The sequence below is a fragment of the Pagrus major genome, chromosome 1 (assembly GCF_040436345.1).
Source record: "Pagrus major chromosome 1, Pma_NU_1.0".
NCBI classification, from domain to species: domain Eukaryota; kingdom Metazoa; phylum Chordata; class Actinopteri; order Spariformes; family Sparidae; genus Pagrus; species Pagrus major.
Window position 1 is genome coordinate 26,870,291 of NC_133215.1, and position 20,179 is coordinate 26,890,469.

Here is a 20,179-nt window from a genome sequence, read left to right on the forward strand (position 1 = left end):
ACAAAGGCAAGAGAGTGAGAGCTAAAGCCATTTTTAACTTCAGTCTATACTGACTTTGGGTGATTTGTTTTACTCTGTGGGGCGCATTTTCCAGGAGTATGTCTCCACTTGTTCTCAATTAGCTGGATGGTACATTATTGAAGTTCTGTAACAGGCTTGTTTGTTGCAGACATGGTTAGTTTGTTGACAAAGTGCAAATCCTTCAACATTAATGACCAGGAAACCTAACAGGAACCAGAGCACATTGTTTATCCAGGTCACAGGTGTTACAAGGACTCTAGCAGGGGCTGTTATTTGGCTGCGATAGGTTACATAACTCAGATCAAATCAAAATCTGAGCCGCTATTAATGTGTGTGTGTGTGTGTGTGTGTGTGTGTGTGTGTGTGTGTGTGTGTGTGTGTGTGTGTGTGTGTGTGTGTGTGTTTGTTTTTGTTTGGTCCACGCTGAAATATATTAACAACCATTTATTGTATTCCCATAAAATTTGTTACAGGTCATTCATGGTCCCCAGAGCTTGACTCCCTCTGACTTTATTGACACCCTGATTTTTCCTCTGGTGCCACCATGGGGTTAAAGTTTGCGATTAGAACTGAAACGTCTTGACAGCCATTGGGACACTCATGCCCCCCCTTCGGATAAATTGTTGTAAAAACCTTAACTGATCCTCCAATTATCCATGTAGCTCCACCATCAGGTAAATAATAATAAAAAATAATGACATAACCATCAGCCTCAGCTGTACTTGTGTATATTGCCAATTATAAAATGTTAGCCTTTGAATTTGCTAAACTAAGAAAGGTAAACATTGTATCTGCAAATTGATTTGAAAACTTGTATTAACACTCTATTTAGACAAAATATTCAACATAGCTGCTAAGTTAAAAGTTTTAGCATGCACCACGTCTGAAGTGGGTGCACAAGCTCAGCCACGCATCAACGGTGTGAGTAACATCTCTTCAAATCAATGTGGGATCAGGGGGCTTCTGGAGACCTGGATTACACCGGACGAGCTGTATGGAGTTTTTACGTTTTAAAAATGAGTTCCCATGTAACGTTGAGTAGATAATGACTGAAAAACAGTTAAAGGATAAGTTCAACCCCAAAATGATCATATTTGTTTACTGCTCTTCAGCTCTGTTCCAATACCGATGCCAGTTTCATAAATTTGTATCGGGAAGGAATATTTTGAAACATCTCTGGTCTGCTCTCATCTGCATTATTTCCAGTAGCACCAGGCTAAAAACCCACTGTGCACTACTTGACCAGCATAATACAACAACCAGACAGAGTTACTGATTAGCTGGTGAAAATAGTTGGTGGTGGAGACCAAAGACGGAGCTAAAAAAGAGTGAATATTGTTTTTCTTGCTCCAAATGAATGCCATCATTGCTACAAGTCATCTGGAAGTAAAATCAGGAACTGTTGGCTAACATGTTATTCTTAAAAACTTTATGAGGGGTTTATATGTTGATGTTGTGTTTAAAACTTGTTGCGTCGCCCACAAGTCAAGCAAGAAAAAAAACGCTGTCAGTTCAGGTCAAATCAATATTATCCATGGATAAATACATCAAAGCTTCAAGAAAAGTAAAAAGACAGAACTAAGGCAACATTCGTGCTAATGAAACAAAATGTATTTTTAGGCAGGCAAAAATCACTCCTCTGTTCTTCTTTGTGATTTTCGTCTTTGATGCCTTTTCCTCCCCTTCTTGTTTTTTGTTTACTGTCTGTCTTTTATACTTTAGCCTCCACAGCTTTCAGTCTCAGTAATCTATCTGTGTTATGTGGGCTTTGACTATCTGCTAACTGGCAAACTGTTAACGCCTGTGTGTGCATGTGTGTGTCTGAGTGTATGTGTGTGTGCATACTTGTATATAAATAATTATGGTAAGGTGTAAGACAGTGTGCTTTCTGCGCACGTCTGCTTGAAAGTATGAACTTGTCAAAACTGTCTCTATGTTACTGTTAATGTGAGCAGATATATGTGTGAATCACAGTTTTCATTTGTAAATGTGTTTGTGTGTGCGTGTGTGTGTGTGTATGTGTGTGTAGAAGCTCATCATGCTTGTGCTATCCTTTTTCTGCCACATTGCCATGGCGACAGGGCCCTCCCGGGGTAATGGGGGACGAGTGCGCCAGAGCTATTTATTCTCTTTCTCCCTCCCTACCTCCCTCCATCCATCCATCGCCCTCTCTTTTCCTCCGTCTCTTCCTCTCCTCTCTTCATCTCTGCCCTCTTCCTCTTGCAACCTCTCCGTCTCTCTCCCGTCTCCATCTCCCTCCTTCCTCTGCTCTTTCTTCCCCTCTCTGATTGGCTTAACACTCTCCTCCTCAAAATGAGATACTGCCTAATGAGACAGAGGGTGAGGAAGGGAGGGAGGGAGACAAAGAGCAAGTGTCTTAAAAAAAGCAAGTAGAAATATGTGGGGGAGGCGATCTATGCAGACTTGTGTTCCTCGTTGCATGTAAAAAGAGAAACCTCTGTGATGTCATTTTGGAGGGAAACAGTACAGAACGTCTATCTTTATATTCCCTGCCTTTCTTTCTCAGCTATGTGCAGGTGTGTGTACTGTCACGTATATCATGTGGTCTCTTGAGGTGTGTGTGTGTGTTCTGATGGAAGCTGTTGGCTCAGTTGGGGTCGTGACCTTTGAAATGGTTTGAAATGGTGTTTTTTATATACTGTACGTGTCATCTCGAAGCAGACTTTTTGACTTGTGTCCGTCCCCCATAAAATAAAGCAATGTCTACCTGTGACCCCTTGTCATAGGTGTCAAACGATTCTGCTTTGTGGAGCAGAATCGTTTGACATCTTGGGAAATAAGCGTATTTGCTTCCTGGAGCTTCCTAAGCTAACCAGGCGCTAGAGGAAGTCTCAGGTTTACATGAGAGTGGTATCAATTTTCTAAGGAATTTTCTCATCAAGAAGTGAATAAGCGTATTCCCTAAAATATAGAGCTATTCCTTCTATCATCTCATGGCCCCTCAGACAAAGATACATAGGTTTGAGCAGTCATTTCAGGGCTCTGACCCCCAGGGGTGGTTCCACTATTTTTTTCCCCTTACTGTCAAAAAATCTTATGAGAAGACCAAGTTAGTTTGTGAGCGCTAGTTTTGATAACTGGCATACTACTCACAACCAACAAAAACTGACGTGTTAAAAAAAGGGAAGACGCAGTAAACTCACTATCAGCAGGGAATGCACCCAATTTGTCCTTGATATGGCTACATTGTGAGCAACATAGCTTACAGCTAAAGGGCTTTTCACACCACTATGCGGTAACCACCCTGACAATTGCCTACCTGCAGGAAGATTCCCATGGAAAGCAAAGCGTTTTTATAAGCGGCTGCTGACACTGCAGTCCAACGCTGCAGTCCAAGGCTACGATGACAGGCAGGATCTTCAGTGAATGTCAAAGCATTGGTATGACACACCCAAAAGTCCACAACACGTCTTTTGTTTTTTCACAACACGTATACTAGCTTACAAATCTCTGTATATGAACATGTATATGTATATAAAAGTTAGGGAAAAAAATACTGCTCCATAGTTTGGTGGAAACGTTGTCCCATGCCCAATTCTTTTTCTGGTTGTACTATACGGGAATAGTGCCATGTTGTACAGCTCCGGGTAGTCAGGGGTTACCGCCAGAAGTTCAGCATGGTGAACTCTGAGCAGCAGAGCAAAATCTATCAAGTTTACATGGGCAGCAACCGCTTCTAAGTCCTACTACCCTGGTTGCCGCCCTTCAATCATCGAATTGAATGGATGTTTGTGAGTTACTGCGACCACAAAAATTAATAACTTTAGAAAAGCTTATTTATTTCTTCATTTCATCTCAATTAAAACATATTCCCCATGTAAAAATATTCCCTCCCTTCCCTATCACTTTTATACACTAAAATATGGACAGCCAGACTAAAAAAGCAAACTAAAAAACTAAACTGAAGCATAAAATGAACACAAACAGTCATCATGTCTCAAGTCGAGTCACCAGTCCAAGTCCATCTCGAGTCTCAAGTCATTTATTTTAAGTAAAGTTGCAAGTCATCAAAACAGTGACTTGAGTCGACTCGAGTCAAGTCACAATTTTCAGTCACAATGAGTCTCTGATGTGACAACTCAACAAGTACAGTAAATAAGAGTACTATAAGAGTACTAGTAAGAGTACTTTGAATCCTTATACTTTTACCTTTATATGATAACAACAAAGTAAAGGAACTGTGGTGAAAAAAGTCAGTCTGGAGCTCTGCTGTGGTGCTCAGCTCTAAAGCCGACTGGTTCCTACTGAAGATTGAAATCTTTAAAAAATGACCCTGTCATTTCCTTAAACAGCTGGGCACTTTAGCTTTCAGCAAATGTGACTTGAGCAGGTGTAAATCGTGCCTTTGTTGGGGACTATTTTCAGCTGTGGATTAATACACATTTGGTGTTACAGTAAGTTATAGGGCGCATTTACAGCAGCTGAACGATGTATCAAGATCAACTACAGTGGTAATGAAAAAACATCAGGTGTCATCTTGTATATAACCTGGGCCTAACAATTCTCTCACTCACACACACACACACACACACACACACACACACACACACACACACACACACACACACACACACACACACACACACACTCACATGCAAACTTGTGCATCTAAAAGGGAAAGACAAATGACATGGGGATGGAAGAAAGATTACAGCGCGATGGAGACAGTGGGAGGGAAAGGTGGAACGGAAGAAAGAGTAATAAGGAAAGAGCGAGAAGGAGGAGGGAGGAGAGGGGGGAGGGCAGGGGAGATAAATGGCCGAGTAGACAGGAAGATGAGTGAAGCGAGAGAGCAACACTGTGTGGCATACTGCAGACAGAAAGACTAACGGAGCGAGAGAGTGAATGAGCTAGAAAGGGAGACGACAGAGAGACAGGGAGAGAGAGAGAGAGAGGGAGAGAAAGAGAGAGACAGGGAGAGAGAGAGAGCGGAGGCACGTCAATCGCCCCCTCCTCTCTCCTCCTCCCTTTTTCCTCCCCCTTCTGCCCTCCCTGCCATGTAGCAGACCTTCACTGGATGGTAACAAGCCACTCGGCTGCACCACACACACACACACACACACACACACACACACACACACGCACGGACGCACAACACACACACACACACACACACACACACACACACACATTTCCCGAAGATCTTTTAAACCTTCATGTATGCACTTCTATACGTGTGTGTGTGTGTGTGCTGTAGTGTGTGTGAATGTGTGTGTGTGCTGTAGTGTGTGTGAATGTGTGTGTGTCATTGTAGCAGCAGCGGTGAAAAACAGCCTCTACATATTTAAAGGGGAAAAAAAGGACCCACATCACATGGTTGTTATTCTCTCAAATCTGCCTCTCAGGTCACTTTGACAGTCCACTCTCTCGCTCTCTCTCTCTCTCTCTGCCTTACTCGCTCTAGCACACACACACACACACACACACACACACACACACACACACACACACACACACACTCTCTCTCTCTCTCTCTCTCTCTCTCCCTCTCGAGCACTCAGCCTCTCGTTCCCTCCCTTTCTCTTCCTCTCTTTCTCCCTCTCTCCTCCCACCTGAGCTGTAATTTGCAGGGCTGATGAGGGTGAGGGCAGAGCAGAGGCAGGAACAGAATTCTTCTCACTCTATAACACACACACATTTACACACACTTACACACACTTACACACACACATATACGGTGTGATTCACAGTGTACAGCTACAACTGAGAGAATCCGATCCTTTGTGTGTGTGCTCTTTTTTTAACCTTTTCTTCCCCTCTTTCTCTCTTTTCCTCCCTCGTCGTCACTCTCTCCTCTCTCCCTCCCTCCCTCCCTCCCTCCCTCCCTCCCTCCCTCTCTCCCTCCCTCTCTTTGCTCCCTGGTGGTGTGTGTGTCTGTGTGTGTGTGTGTATGTGTGTGAACCGTGGGGATAACAGACGCTCATGTGAGCAGCCTCAGTGGCGGCAGCAGTGACTGGTGAGAAAGAGGAGAGAGGAAGAGAGCAGGGATAACAGAGCCACCACCATCATTCTGATCGGATTCACACCAGACATGTGAGAAGATGTCCGTGGGCGGCTGCGCGTGTCCCGGTAAGTAGCTGCCTTGGTGATGGTTTGCCTTTAACGACAGCCCCGCTGCTGCCGCTGCTGCCGCTGCTGCTGCTGTTGTCAGCCGCTGACTTTTTCTGGTCGTTGTTGTTGTTGTTGTATTTTGGTTGGTGAGTGCAGCCGCTGCCGTGGCGTGACTGGGGCAGGGAGAGAGGTGCCCCGGGGCCCTGGGGCTCTGTTTGCAAAGGCTCATGGGAGGTCGCCCTCTGTGATGGATGAGAGGATGGAGAGCACAGAACATACTAGACCAGATGGATCAACATGTAGTGTCCGCTCCATTATGATGTGCTTTGTACTGTTTGTTGTTAAGTTTGGAGGGAGAGAGAGAAAAAGATGTTTGCGGACATCTGGGCATGAAGTTGTTGCCATGCCACCACTACTTCTTCTTCTTCTCTTCCTCCGCCAGTTTGTTGTTGGTCTTGTTGCTTCTGCTGCCGCTGATGACGGTGATGGTTTCTGACTGACGGCCCGGGTTAACAACAGAGTTCTTTTAAGGTCGGCACAGATGTTACACTCACTAAACCAGAGAGGAAGTCCTGTGCAGAACCGACTGGACTCTCGCGCAGAAGTAGCAGGAAAGAAAAGAAGGATCAGAGAGCGACATTTAAAGGGCAAAGGTCACCGGCTCGGATCAAAGGCTTTGCATGATTGATCCGGCACCTCTTCCCACACAGGGGCTATTAATAAATGTTTGGTGTTTCACAGCTCACACAGGATCATTTAGGATGCATAAAGAGCGGGATGACGGGGGGGGGGGATACAGTCAGATAGTTCTGGTTCAGGTTTTGTCACTGACATCGACATGAAAATGCAGCATCACCACTTTCATGTGGCTGTACGTGGTACAGACCTACTCTCCGCATTGTTTAATGGCTTTATTTGGGAGTTTCCATCCTCTTTGAGCCAGAAGTTCTTTCTTCTCGAGTTCATGGAAGGAGGTCAGTGAGTGCATACCTGCGGGGCAGAGATGTGCAGTCACTAGCATCGCCAGTTGTTTGTTGCTGCTGCTGCTTTCTGTCACATCTACTTCTTCTTGTGTCTCTGTCCTGTCTTGACCTGTCACTGTTTTTTTTTGTGTTTTTTTTGAAGGGGGAGTAAGTATCAGTAAGATAACCCGGTTTCCTTTCAAGCCCACCATGATAACAAAAGAACTCCGCAGTCTGAGTTTTGCTTGTCACTATTTTTAATAAAATTGGGTGAAGTTGACTAACAGCCACGGGGCTTCTGGGAGCTGAGCCACCGTGAGCGACCTGGAGGGAGTAATATCCGTCATATTAGACCACCATATTCAGAGGTGTGCCACTTGTTTCGCCGCCTTCGAAGGCCGAGGAACTCCCCGCAGTGCCAAAACTGTTATGTTTGGGTGCTGAGCGCCTGACAGCAAACAGATAATTCTTCTCATTTTATTGACTTTAATCAGACAGAGGAGGAAAGAAAAGGAGGAATCAAGGTCTAGAAATAAAACCCGCTCCGCTGAGCCTCAGGCAATATATTAAGCGATTTATGTTGCACTCCTCACAGGACGCGCAGGACATGAAATATAATCCTCAAGCTGAGAATGTATTCATAATCATGATAGATGTACTCAGAATGTACGGTCATACAATAAACAGCAGCAGGAGAGGAGGAAGTAAATGTGAGAGTTGCTGTGTCTGTGGGGTGCTGTATCACCCTGACGTGGCCTCCTCTCCTCTCCTGCCTACCAGGCCACATTGGCTGCTGTGGTCAGCCCTCAAACAGCCGGGATGTGGACAGAGAAATTTAGCCAACCACGCATCCATGATCAGATTACCCTTGTGCCAGTCTCGACTTTAATCATTAAAAAGATGGAAACATTAACTGGTCCCAGGTTTTTGTGGTTTGGAAAACTCTTCAGCTGAGGCGGAAAGTTTAGGAGGAGCAAATTTAGAGACAATGCCAACTCATCCTGATCCTCCACGTTGTAGCGTGGAGGTGGATGAATGAATGATGGAATGACACAAGCAGAAGGATCTAAAAATGTGGAATATAGAGACAGATATTGGCACTGTGATCAAACCAGACGGATTTGGTATCAGCAAGGACAAACCACTCTAGACACACCAGATGACAATTTGTCTTGAACTCACAATGGCACAGAGAACGTGGTGTACCAGTTTTAAATTGGACTGCATGCACACTAAGTTTTTGTGTATGTGTGTGTGTCTGAGCACGCGTGTGTTTTCAATCTCTGCGCAGCGCCCCGTGCTATGAAGGCAAACGCTGCCACCTCAGCCGTTAAACAAGGCTGCACAGCAGAGGCGGGAGCGTTTGTTTAGAACCGGGCCTTAGCTATCTTGCGGTCAGATTGCATACTTAATCAGCGTGGTCATGGAAATTTCCAAAAAGACGTTATGACCACACTCTTGTGCGCTCTCCACTTTCGCTCTCGTATTGTTCTCTCTGGTGTTCCCCTTTGCTTTTCGCCTCAGACTCTCTCTGCTTTATGGATTCTCCCTTTTCTCTGTTTTTCAAAAGTGTAACTTGAAAGGTGCACTATGTAGTTTTGGGGAAGAAATGTTAATCAGAAGAGAAAGATCTTCATTGACTGTTTTTTTTTTATGCCTAAATAAACTAAATACGCCAACTCTCTGTTCTCATGACTGAATAACTGAATAAACAAACTGACCTTAAAGGACAACATGATTTCATACTGTTTTACTATGTTTTTATTTGGCGGACCCCGCCACCTTTCTAGTTTCAAACAGTGTTCTGGGACCTTATTTTCCTCTGAGAACAGCTTGTTTATTCACTTATGGAAAAGACAAATATTTGTATTATTACCTCATTAATATTGTATATATTAAAATTCTTCTCCAAAACTACATAGTGCCCCTTTAAAAAGACGACACACGTGTTGTGATGTTCAAACCGGAACAGGAAAAACATTACATTCAGTCATTTATAGTTGATAGTGAAAACCTGGAGACATGAAACAGTGTGTGTAGTAGCGAGTGAAACTTAAAGCTAAAGTTGTGCTGTGCAACATGACGTCAGAGATGCTTGACCCTACAGAGATGCTGCTTAATTTACATGCTTATTCCTTTCTTTATACATTCAGAGGGTGTAGAGACGCTGTTCTGGCTAACTATGAAAGAGAATATAATATAATGTAAAATAACAAAAGAAACTACAAAGTCTCTCTGTAGTCGCCCCGTTCTCTTTCTCTCCTTCTCGCTTGTTTACATTCCAGAGCCGTGTTCAACACCGAAAGATCCTCCCCCTTCTTGTGTGGCCTCAAAGTTTGATTGTGTGTGTGTGTGAGTGGACGTACACACATGCAGCATGTGCCCCAACATGTGGATGACATAAACAGTGGAGCGGAGTGTGTGTATATGTGCTGTACATCCACGAAAAAAGAAGTGAGAATACAGTGTGTGTGCTCTTTGCAGCTACAGATGTTTTGTGCTTTCTCCGCGTTGACCTACCCAGACCTTACATCACACCCCCTCCTCCCTCACCCTCCTGCTCCTGCACCTCTATCCTCCTATCTCCCCCCCCCCCCCCCATCTCACACTGTTTCTCTATATGTACTGTGTGTATACTATCATCCCCCCTCTTTCCCCTCCCCTTGCTCCCTCTTTCTCTTTGACTCTCCTGATTACTAGCGTATGTTGCCTGGCTGGCTGGCTGGCTGGCTGGCTGGATGAGGGGAGGGGAGAGGTGGGGGTGAGGAGAGGGAGAAGGGGAGAGAGAGAGAAAGACAGAAGAGAGAGAGAGAGAGAGAGAGAGAGAGAGAGGGAGGAGAGAAGGGGGAAGGGACTATGCCCTCTCATGCAGAGAGTCACATGGTGTCCCTGATTGGAGGAAAATGAGTAAAGACTGCAGCCTGGCTGAAATGGCAACAGACAAAAACGCACAAAGGCTGAGCTGTTTAGAAACGGGTTGCACAACAAGAGAGCCTGAAGAGGAGGAGGAGGAGGAGGAGGAGGAGGGTGTGACGGAGGGGAAGAGAGAGGGAGTGAGCAGATTAAGAGAGAGGAAGAGCCGGAGGAGCAGGGAGGGTGGCAAGAAAGAGAAAACAGGAGAGAAGAGAGGTGACGGAGGGAGGGGGGGGCAGAGAGCAGAAGAGCCAAGAACAGAGAGGCAAGTGGGAGATGAGCACTGTAGGAGCGCAGGAGGAGTGGGAGGGAGTGAGGGAGGGAGGGAGAGAGGGTGAGACAGAGTGACAGAGTGAGAGAGAGAGATCAGACTGTGTTTCTATGTTTTCTGCAAGGCTGAGCGGTGACGTGATTGGCTGAGGTGGGGGGGGGGGGGGGGGAGGGGGGGGGGGCAGACCTGACTCTGAGATCAGAGACAGACAAAATGGCTCCCAGAGAACAGAGAACGCAGCATCAGGGCACTGTCATCTCCCCTCACACAGCTGTCAGCTGACACCAGCCGCCGCCGCCACACACACCACACACCACACACACATCTGACACTAACACACACACCTTTAAAGGCGAGGCCACCTGCAAAATGCCACAGTGAGGGGATAAAAAGCTGAGGATGATGGCTAATAATGCTGATCATAAAGTTGCCATAACATGTACTTGTCATTTATTTTGGGAACACATTTTTTTAGGAAACAGATGATATATATTAATGACAAAATTGTGCACAACAGAGCCTTTTTTTTTTATTCATTTAATCCTGGCACCCATTGGCCTGAGCGAACATGTGACGGGCTGGCCACTGAAGTTCCCTTGTTGCAGCTTGTCTGTGTTCGTCTGCCAGAGAAAATCCTGAGTAGGGAATTCACCCAGTGAGTGAGAAAATACTGTAGGGCAGCATGAAAACAAACACACCGGCTCACTGCGGCCACAAGAGGGAGCTGCTATCAAAGGACAGCCTCTGATTGTAGGTTAGGTATCATTTCAAGTCCTGACTGGAGATGAAATGGAGCAACAGCAGCATCATTTGCATACAGTTTTACTTCTAAATCATTTTCATCACAGCTTTAATCATTGTTCTTTTATGTGACTTTGTGCTTTTATTTGGAAGTCTTCTGATCCTTCAAGTGTAAGTAGCGACACAACAATGTCAAAATACTTCAATTAAGGTTGTAAAAATGTGCATGTGCAAAAAGTAGAAGTACTCACTATGCAAAACAATTGCACCTGAGTTATTTTGTTATATATTAAGAGATGGGTTAGGGTTAGGATATGAAGAAAATCTTCTTTCATGCTACTATTAATTGTTGCATAATAAAATTTTAGCAAAATCAACTGAGAAAAATGTGATCCTCAACTTTTAATTATAATGGCTGTTTTCATAACAGCAATAAAGCAATTCAAAAGTCAAACAAGCTGGGAGAACAATGTTTGTTATGATAATCAAAGCTGGCGACTGTGTGTAGACACGAAGTCTATATTATATGACCAGCTGATTCTCTTTGTGTAGAAGTCCCGTACTGGGTTTCCATTATCTTGACCAATTCAAAATGTTTCATTTAAAATCCTCTAAAGGTTGTTGCACATCAACAGAAAGAGAGTTGGGGAGATTTTAGTTTGATAGAGTTGTGCATATGATTTTTTGGGGGTCATTTAGAGAGATATTATGTACTATGTTTAGTAAAGAAACTGTATTACAACAGTAAATATTAATATCTAATGTTCGAACCCTCATTATTAATGAATGATGCAGAATATGTGGCATGATTGTGGAGATATCAGTCCAGAATACACCTACATTATTAATCTTCAGGTTAACCTCAGACCCACGGATAAATTATCTATGGTATGTGAGCACACTGTCAGAACTACAGTGATTTTGTTTTTGAAAACTATATTTTTGCTCAGCTCTGGTATTAAGGACAAAACATTTTAATGAGGTAAAAGTAATAGATCGGATTTAATGACTTTATTTAATGTAATACCTTTTACACTAATTACCTCACAATGAAAAATCATTGACATAACAACTAAAACGGTCAAAAGCAATATGGCAGTTAGTCTACTGTTTTGCTAAGCTAGGCAAGTTGCCTTTTAGCAGGTTTGGTGTAGTTGTTTTTTCATTCTCCATGGCTTTAGCTACTTCCTTAGCCTATTTATCTGGGATAACAAACAAAAATGATGTTCATTAAAACTTCAAACTATATTGAACAAAGGAAACAGTTAGTTGGGTCAAGCAGAAGTAGTAGAAGAAGAAGAATGTCAAAGAAACATTGTTATGTGGCAGTTGGCTGAGGTTAAGATAAGTTTAATTACTTTAAATATTGTTGGGAGTGTTTAATTTGTAACAGTACATTGTATTCCAGTCATTATTCCACTATGCTTGTGTTAAACCCAAACCTGAACAGTAACCCAATGATCAGAATACATGTTTTTTATGGTGCAACTTTATGATTCTTTAAGTTCAATTTCACTTTTATCTTGTAACAACACTGTGCTTATTGTCTGGTTAGATTTAGGCACAGAACCCACTTGGTTTAAAATACCTGTTTTAGTCTCCACAAACACAACAGGAGATGTCATGAGATCTTGTTAAAAACATCTGAAATATCTAGAAATGTTAACTGCCAACTTTTAATCCTGGCGACTGGGCTCTCAGTAAAGTAACAAGGATTTAGCTGTCAGATAAATTTTGTGCAAAAGTACAATATTGCCTCTGAAATGTATTGGAGCGGAAGTATAAAATAGCACAAAATTGAGGTACTCAAGTAAAGTACAAGTACTGCTGCAGAAAAGTGTGGGTGATTCTGACTCAGACTCTTTGTCTAAAGTTGGCAAATGTTCTCTGTTAGCGCTCATTCCTCCTAAAAGTGACAGCGTGTCCTTTGGATCTTTTATCAGAGCGGAATCAGACAGATAGATCTCTGTTCCTCCATCTGATCCAATAAGAGAGGAAAGAGCCGAGCTGCCAGAAGTATCAAAACTGGCAGTGACAGTGGCCACTGAAAAGAGCTCCAGAGACGTTTAGCTTCCATAGAAAGAAATGGGACAATCTGTGTTATTGATGTATCAGTCGGGCCCCCAGAAATCTGTCACAGGGCTGACCAGTGAAAATCATGGCATGACAGTCCGACACATTGATGGATATTTAAAAGCAGCTGGCTGGTTATGCATTTGTTATTTTCTTTCACAATAACTAGTATGAAAACTATACATACATTGATTTAAATAAATAGAAGCACCTTATGCATACTCAGAAACATATTAGGTAGATATTAATGCCCAGCGCCTCCAATGTTGGGGCTGATACCATTGTTTGTGAGTAACGAATTATGATATTAATATATTAATATAATGATATACACACATTTTGGTGGTGTGATTATCAAATGTGTTTATCAAACACAGACAAAGATATGTAACGGAGGCAGGATATTTCACAGTTCAACTTGAAACTTTATTGTATAAAACAACATCATTTCCCTGAAACAGTAAACTTATCTGGGATTTTAATAATTATAAATGATCTCAGGGATCTTTTTCTGCTTTATAATCTCTAAAAAAGTTTTCACATCAGACAACATATATGACGATAGCAATGTATCTGTGATAGGCCAATATCAGCCAATAATATTGGCCAACTCCGTAGCGACTCAGAATGTTTGAGGGGCAGGGGTAAAAAAAATAAAAAGGGCACCAGCTGTATGCGGTGGGGCACAAGCAAGCAGAAAGTAGTGATACATTTATACCCCAGAGGGCACTACAGGCGCTTCTGTCCACTGGAAGGGAAACCTAGAGGATGCTTTGTCATGTTTTTTTTTTTTTTTTTACCATTGGGTCAACAAAGAGGGCACTTTTTTTTTCTGTTTTTCGAACATGGGTATGGTATGAGGGTGGCCACGGCCCCACTGGCCACCTCTTGCCAGTGCCATTGTACAGTATGTTTGACTTTATTACTATGGAGTGGTAAAATCCCATGAAACAGTAGTTTTGCATGACCCTCTGTGGAAGAATCCTAGTGAACGCAATCTATGAAAACAGGAGTGGTCTTGTTTTTATTCCTGTTTGGGGTACAAAATGGAAAAAACAACAATTAACTGATGTGACTCTCATTAAAAGTTATCTCTCATCTTTAAGCTATAGGATCAGTTTAGTCAGGGCTGTCTCTACACTCATACCGACACAAGACTGTCCCCAGATCAGTGTTTGAGACTGTGTTGAAGGGAGGCCGACTGGGACGGTTGTTATCAGAACTCTGGCAGATGTGTGTGCCGCTCAGTTTCCTGTTGACTAGTGAGTGGAAGTGGCAGGCTGCACACATTTGCACATACACAAGGCGACACATGCGTGAGAGCGCACACACACGCGCAGACAGGCACGCACACTCTCATAGCACACACATACACATACCGTAGGCATCCTTCTCCCCCCTCCTCGTGCCCCTGAGCCTGACAGTCTGGACATGGGAGATATCAGAGAGAGGGTGAGGCATGAAAACAGAGACCGAGTCTGTGAGTTAGATCAGTATGGAGCTGTGAAAGTGTATCTGTGGGTGACAAAATGGCGATGACAGAACAGCTAGAAACTGAAGGTGGTAAGTCTCTTACTGACTTTTTCCTTGTTGTTTTTCTCACAGCTGATTGAGCGACAAAACCCTTTGAGGTCAAACTAATCGTAGAAGCTGAGAAAGATTTTTTTCTTGGTGTAGGTGTTCAGAAAAATGCCCTACAAGTCTGCTTCCTCTCTTTTTTTGTGACTTTGATACTAGTGAATTAAACAAGTTGCACTTGTAGGTTTAAATGTAAGCTTAGTGAAAACATCACACCATGCACTTCAGGGAGTTTATTCAGCCACAGCGCGCTCCAGCTTTAATCACTTATTGTACATGGATTTATGGCTTTAGGTGTGAATGTGTGACTGCAAGTTGGAAAATGAGGCTATAGCTGGTGAAGTGAAGGTTAGGGCAGCTGTGTGTGTGTGTGTGTGTGTGTGTGTGTGTGTGTGTGTGTGTGTGTGTGTGTGTGTGTGTGTGTGTGTGTGTGAGACTCGCTGGTTGGGGTGCTGGTTGAAGATAAGGCCGGCCCGATGCCTGAGAGCGAAAGAGACGGTGTGTGTAAGCCCTTCAAGCCTTATCCTGACACACCTCCCACCCCCACCTCTTCTCCATCACCACACGCACACACAAACACACACATTCAGTGGGGATTAACCCCGTCATGTACCATTTCAATGGGCGAGCTTTGGCGACACACACACACACACACACACACACACACACACAGGATTAACCCTCGTGTGTCCATTTCCATGGATGATTCTTTGCCTCGCTCCGGTTGTGACAGCATTGACTGCTCGTGTTGCCATGGCTACAGGGGCCAGCGAATGTAAGATAGGCAAATCCACATAAGTCACCCACAACAGACACTCTAAGCTACTACTGACTACACCTCCCCCTGGTACTAGACACACAAAGATGCTGCCAAAGGACTGACAGGAGCTGCGTGAGCTGCGAAGTGCTCGTGTCACAAGCTTACCATGGTCGGACCAATATACATAAACTCAGCCCGGGCATCTTTGTCGCTGGTCGGGTGAGAGACAGGCCTCCAAGCAGCTTATCCTCTCAACACGTCTGCCTCTGGGAGACTGTGCACTTCACTGCACTCTCCCAACATGGGAGTCTGCAAAGAGTTTGCTGTCTTTGTTTTGCTAACGTAAGGGAAACATCTTCCAAGACTGCACATCCAGACAGAGAAGATCTGCAAATATGTCAGAATAAAGTTTGAGAAAGCAGGAAAGTACCGTTAACAGACACAGTCTGGAAAATAAGATAAGAAATCATCATACCAGGCTTCTCTGTCTCCAGAATGTCAGAATATTGAAGATGATGAATGAAATAGCTCTATTTCAAGGCCCAAAATTCTATGTCATCAATCTTTGGCAGACATAGAAGTGGCACGGTGAGCTCTGCTAGTTCACCTGGTAGATGCGCCTATGTGTCCTTACTGTAGCGGCCCGGGTTCGAACCTGTGACCCTTTGCTGCCTGTTGTCTCCTTTCTCCCTCTCCAATTTCCTGTCCAAAATCTTCAGCTGTTCTATCCAGTAAGGCTACATAAAGACAAAAAAAGTGAGTCAGTGAATTGGCCTTTCATTTAGTGAATTTACCAAAAAAAGATAAATTTATTACTTTCTTGTTGTCATTTTCATAATATCTTATATCTAAAAATATTTTTTTATAAAGGGAGCTAGTTTTCTTTATTTTTTTCTTTTCTTTAAAGCGGCTCTATGTTAAAATCAGTAGCAATTTACAACAAGGCAAGTTTATTTGTAGAGCAAATATAATGATATATATGTGAGGGGATTGTAACGTGACGTGAAAAATGAGATCCTCCCCGTCTCTCTTGGTTGCCTATTTGGACGATATGTTTAAGTTGTTTAACGCTGCTGGACTGTGGAGAATTGAGAAGGACTCAGTTGGGATTTTCCCAAGACAGTCCAAAGGATGTGACTTTTTTCACGTTCTTGAGTGCCTCGTCTCAGCGCCTTTCTCAAACAGAGAGCAACAGTAGCCAGCGTTAGTTTGGAAATGGAGTCTCCAAATATAAACTAACAACCGGCTTCCAACACAACACAAAAGTTGCACAGAGCCAGTTTAAATCAGACAAAATATTGCAAGCGATGTAAGCAGTTATACATTTTATGTGCACTTGTGCAATAAAGCAAATGAAAAACATCTATCATGCTCACAATATCCAAACTCAGTTTGTGGAGTTGATCCTTGAAATGCACCCTGGAGCTTCACTGTTTACACTAACTCAAATTAATCTGAGCACTCTTTGTCTAAAAAACACATTTTTAAAAAGTTGTTCTCGGTCATGATCCTCCACATGATCATCATGGTTCAGAATAAGACTTACTTATATGTATACACCCTGTATTTGTAGGTCAGACTATTCACACTTGTGCCTCTTTTTCTATTCTATTCTGTTTGATGCTTAATAATGCTGAATTATGTTATAACAAAATTACCTATCAGTGCCGGTGTTCAGGTGCACAGCAGCCTCTGAGAAAGCCTGTTAACCGTTTCCACAGAGCGTCTCCCAAGAGCGACTTAATTTGCAAATAAATCATTTATGAAACATTGTGTTTTCACTCTCTGTGTACATGGGTAGTGAATAAATCAGAGCCACATTCAAGCTGGTGGCCGCAGTGTCCTTCAATAAATGAGCCAGGGGAAAATCTTCAATGTTAGAAAGGAAAGAAAACTCGATGTGGGATCAGCGCTCAGAAATGTTAGGAGTCCCAGACTTTCGGGATGAATAATGTGCATCGCATTTGCATGAATATATGAAAAACTATTGACCTAATACTGCTTGTTCTTTTTATATCCCAACTTTGGCCATATGGGTGAGTCCTTGCTGGCTCTGATCTGAATATCTGATTATAATTTGAGGCGATTTAAGCAGATTTAGCGGCCTATGGGATTCTCCTTTTGGCTTAGTGCTTCCTGTGTGTGTGTGTGTGTTTTTGTGTGAGTGTGTGTGTTTGTGTGTGCGTCGAGAGAGAGAAAGAGGGAGAGATTCCCAATGGTAATGGATTTATTGGTTTACCTTGGAGACAGTTCAGTGTACAAACTCAAAGGCACAATTAATTGTAAACAACCCAAGTCTGTTATCCTTACATGGAAGTTAATTTAGAAGATCTTAATCTACTTTTGACTGATCAGGCTGCTGCATCAGCTGTTTACGCGTAGCACTGCATGGACCCACACTGTGTATAATGCATATGAGCAGGCTCATGTTGGCTGTCACGGTCTCACTTCAGTTGTTTGCAGCAAGCTGATGTGCACTAATTAGGCAAACATGAAAACCACTTTGCAGTCAGCATGATCTTTATTTCCACACACACACACACACACACTCCCACTTGGCTACATTAGGCCAATTCTCATCTGTGTCAGTTACAAGGAAGGGATGGGATGCAGGGAGGAGGAAGCAAGAAAAAAAAATGCTTACCAGACAACCTTCATGTGCAGTTGTGCATTAGTGGGGGGAGGAGGAGAAGAAGGGGGAGAGGGCGGCTGGCGGTGCTGGGCAGAGGAGAGAGGAGCAAATGCATTGCGGAGGGAGAGGAGGAGGAGGAGGGCCTACAGCTATTGTTCATGTCCTCCCGTGAACAAAGGGCTCATCTGGGTCCGTATGTAAACCCACAGCAGGCTTCAGCCCACTGACAAGGCCTCATGCGGGACAAAACATAACCGACCGACTCCCGCAATTTAGGCCTTTTTCCCCTCCAGTCTCGCGGTTTGAGGAGATTTTTTCATTGATCCAGTTCAGAGGGACGTATTGTGTTGGTACGTTGCGTCCAGCCAACCGCCGTCCAGCGGGCCTATCCGTCTTTACGCACGGAGCGTGCACACGGGCGATCATCACGGATCTGTAAACACCAATTTTCTGATTGGACTTCTTTGCAGGTAAAGGGGTCGCTTTCTCCAAACACACACACTCACCGTAATGTCTGTCTGCTGTGGCGATTAAATGTGGTTTACGAGCCGCCGCGGTTGTTATTTCTTGTCTTATTTCGGTGATTTCTCGCTGGAAAGGGATTTAACGCTGAGGCGTTAGCAATGCGGCTAACACCAGCTAACTGGTTACTCACTGTTTTCTGGCTGGCTAACGTTAGCTTGCCCTGCAGGCCTACGAGGCAGTGTTGTGTACAGTGGACGTGTTGGTGGTTGAAAATGTCGAGGTTTTTGGTCGGGTTCAGTCTACGTTTGCCTCGCTGTCTTGCTGGTTGAAATGAATGCTTGTTGGTATTATGTAGCGAAGTTTACTAGCGTCCCGAAATCACCTGTGTTTCATATTTTAGCCTAGCTAACAGCTAAGTGTTAGCATTATGCGCTTGCTGCCTTTCTAATTGCCTTTGTAACCAGACAACTCCATGTCATTTGTGCTTTGACTGGTGAAGTTATGAGCTACACATACGCTGAGCAAGGTTTTTTTTTAAATGTGGCTTATAAAATACCACAGATTTAAATCGTTTATTTGTGAAAAGTTTGCTACAGTGGGTTAATGGATCAGTATAACCTAGCTATAGCTAATATTCCGTTTGGATATGCTACTTGTCCCCCAGAGCAATCATGGTGGCAGTCTGGGGTGGCAGGAGTCCAAAACCACTACAGGTTATTCTTATGTTGAGGAAACTTTATGCTGAATTGATTTCTGTGTCTGGAGTACAGGTGAAATCAAATGTTAAGGGTGTTATCTCAACATTTGGGATATGATTTGTAGCGAAAATTGGCTTACCTACACCCACTCCAGGAAGATAATATATGTATGCACGTATAGTGTGTGTATGTATGCATAGTGTAACGTTACTGTGTCTACTTGTAAGAGAGAGGAACATGATTCCCAGTGGAGGAAGTGGAGTCCAGCTGATGTGATTGTGACTGCCTGTCATTAACCGCTAACAGGAGAGGAGAGGAGCTAATGGAGCTCTCAACAACTAATGGACACATAACCATCGATTATTTATTTATTTATTTATCAATCCCATTTGTTTTTCCAGCCTATAGCATAGCAGTGCTGCCTCACACAGTAAACAACTTGTTTTTACACAAAGTGAAGGCAGGGTTTCAAATGGATGGAGGCCCTATGGCTTTATACCCATGTCGAAGATGTAGGTCTTGTTTTGAGGAAACTGTGCTCCTCTTTATGGAAAACATTTTTTTAATTGACTTCTATAATTACTATGAGGCCATAATAACAGTAATATCCTAGTAGAATGGAAACTAGTAGGGATGTAACTCATCTCCTAAAAGAGAAGTTGCAGTTGTATAAAAGAAGATTGATTTGAAATGGATACGAACATAGATGACTGATTTACTAATCTAGTTTGTATCAGTGTGTGTCCTGATGTCAGTGTTCAGCTCGGCTGTTTGTCCGTCTCTCTGTTGATATTTGTGTGTTTATAGTAATGTAATGTCCTCAATCAAAATACAGAAGGACACATTTGAATGTGAGTCTATAATACTGGAAAATGTCTGCTTTTTTTAAACTCTTCTCACAGACGAGAGGCAATTATACACTTGTCATACCATATACAAGAATATTATTTGTCACACCCACCCCTGTGTTGTCAAATCAAAATTTCCCCTGCT

General features: G+C 43.3%; 1 protein-coding gene across 4 annotated transcripts in view; it reads left to right on the top strand.

The window, feature by feature from the left end:
- The window catches only part of ldb1b (LIM-domain binding 1b), a 36,045-nt gene that overhangs the window by 6,571 nt on the left and 9,295 nt on the right, over positions 1–20,179 (top strand). The window contains exon 5 of one of the 4 annotated variants that reach the window (XM_073472655.1): positions 5,959–6,111. The exons of 1 other annotated variant lie outside the window; for it this stretch is intronic. In XM_073472655.1, the coding sequence (XP_073328756.1) occupies positions 6,084–6,111 (28 nt within the window). In that variant the 5' untranslated portion in view covers positions 5,959–6,083. Of the gene's footprint in view, positions 1–5,958; positions 6,112–14,411; positions 14,617–18,091; positions 18,494–20,179 lie in introns of those variants that run through there. 2 more of the 4 variants (XM_073472647.1, XM_073472665.1) reach the window with 2 other exon arrangements.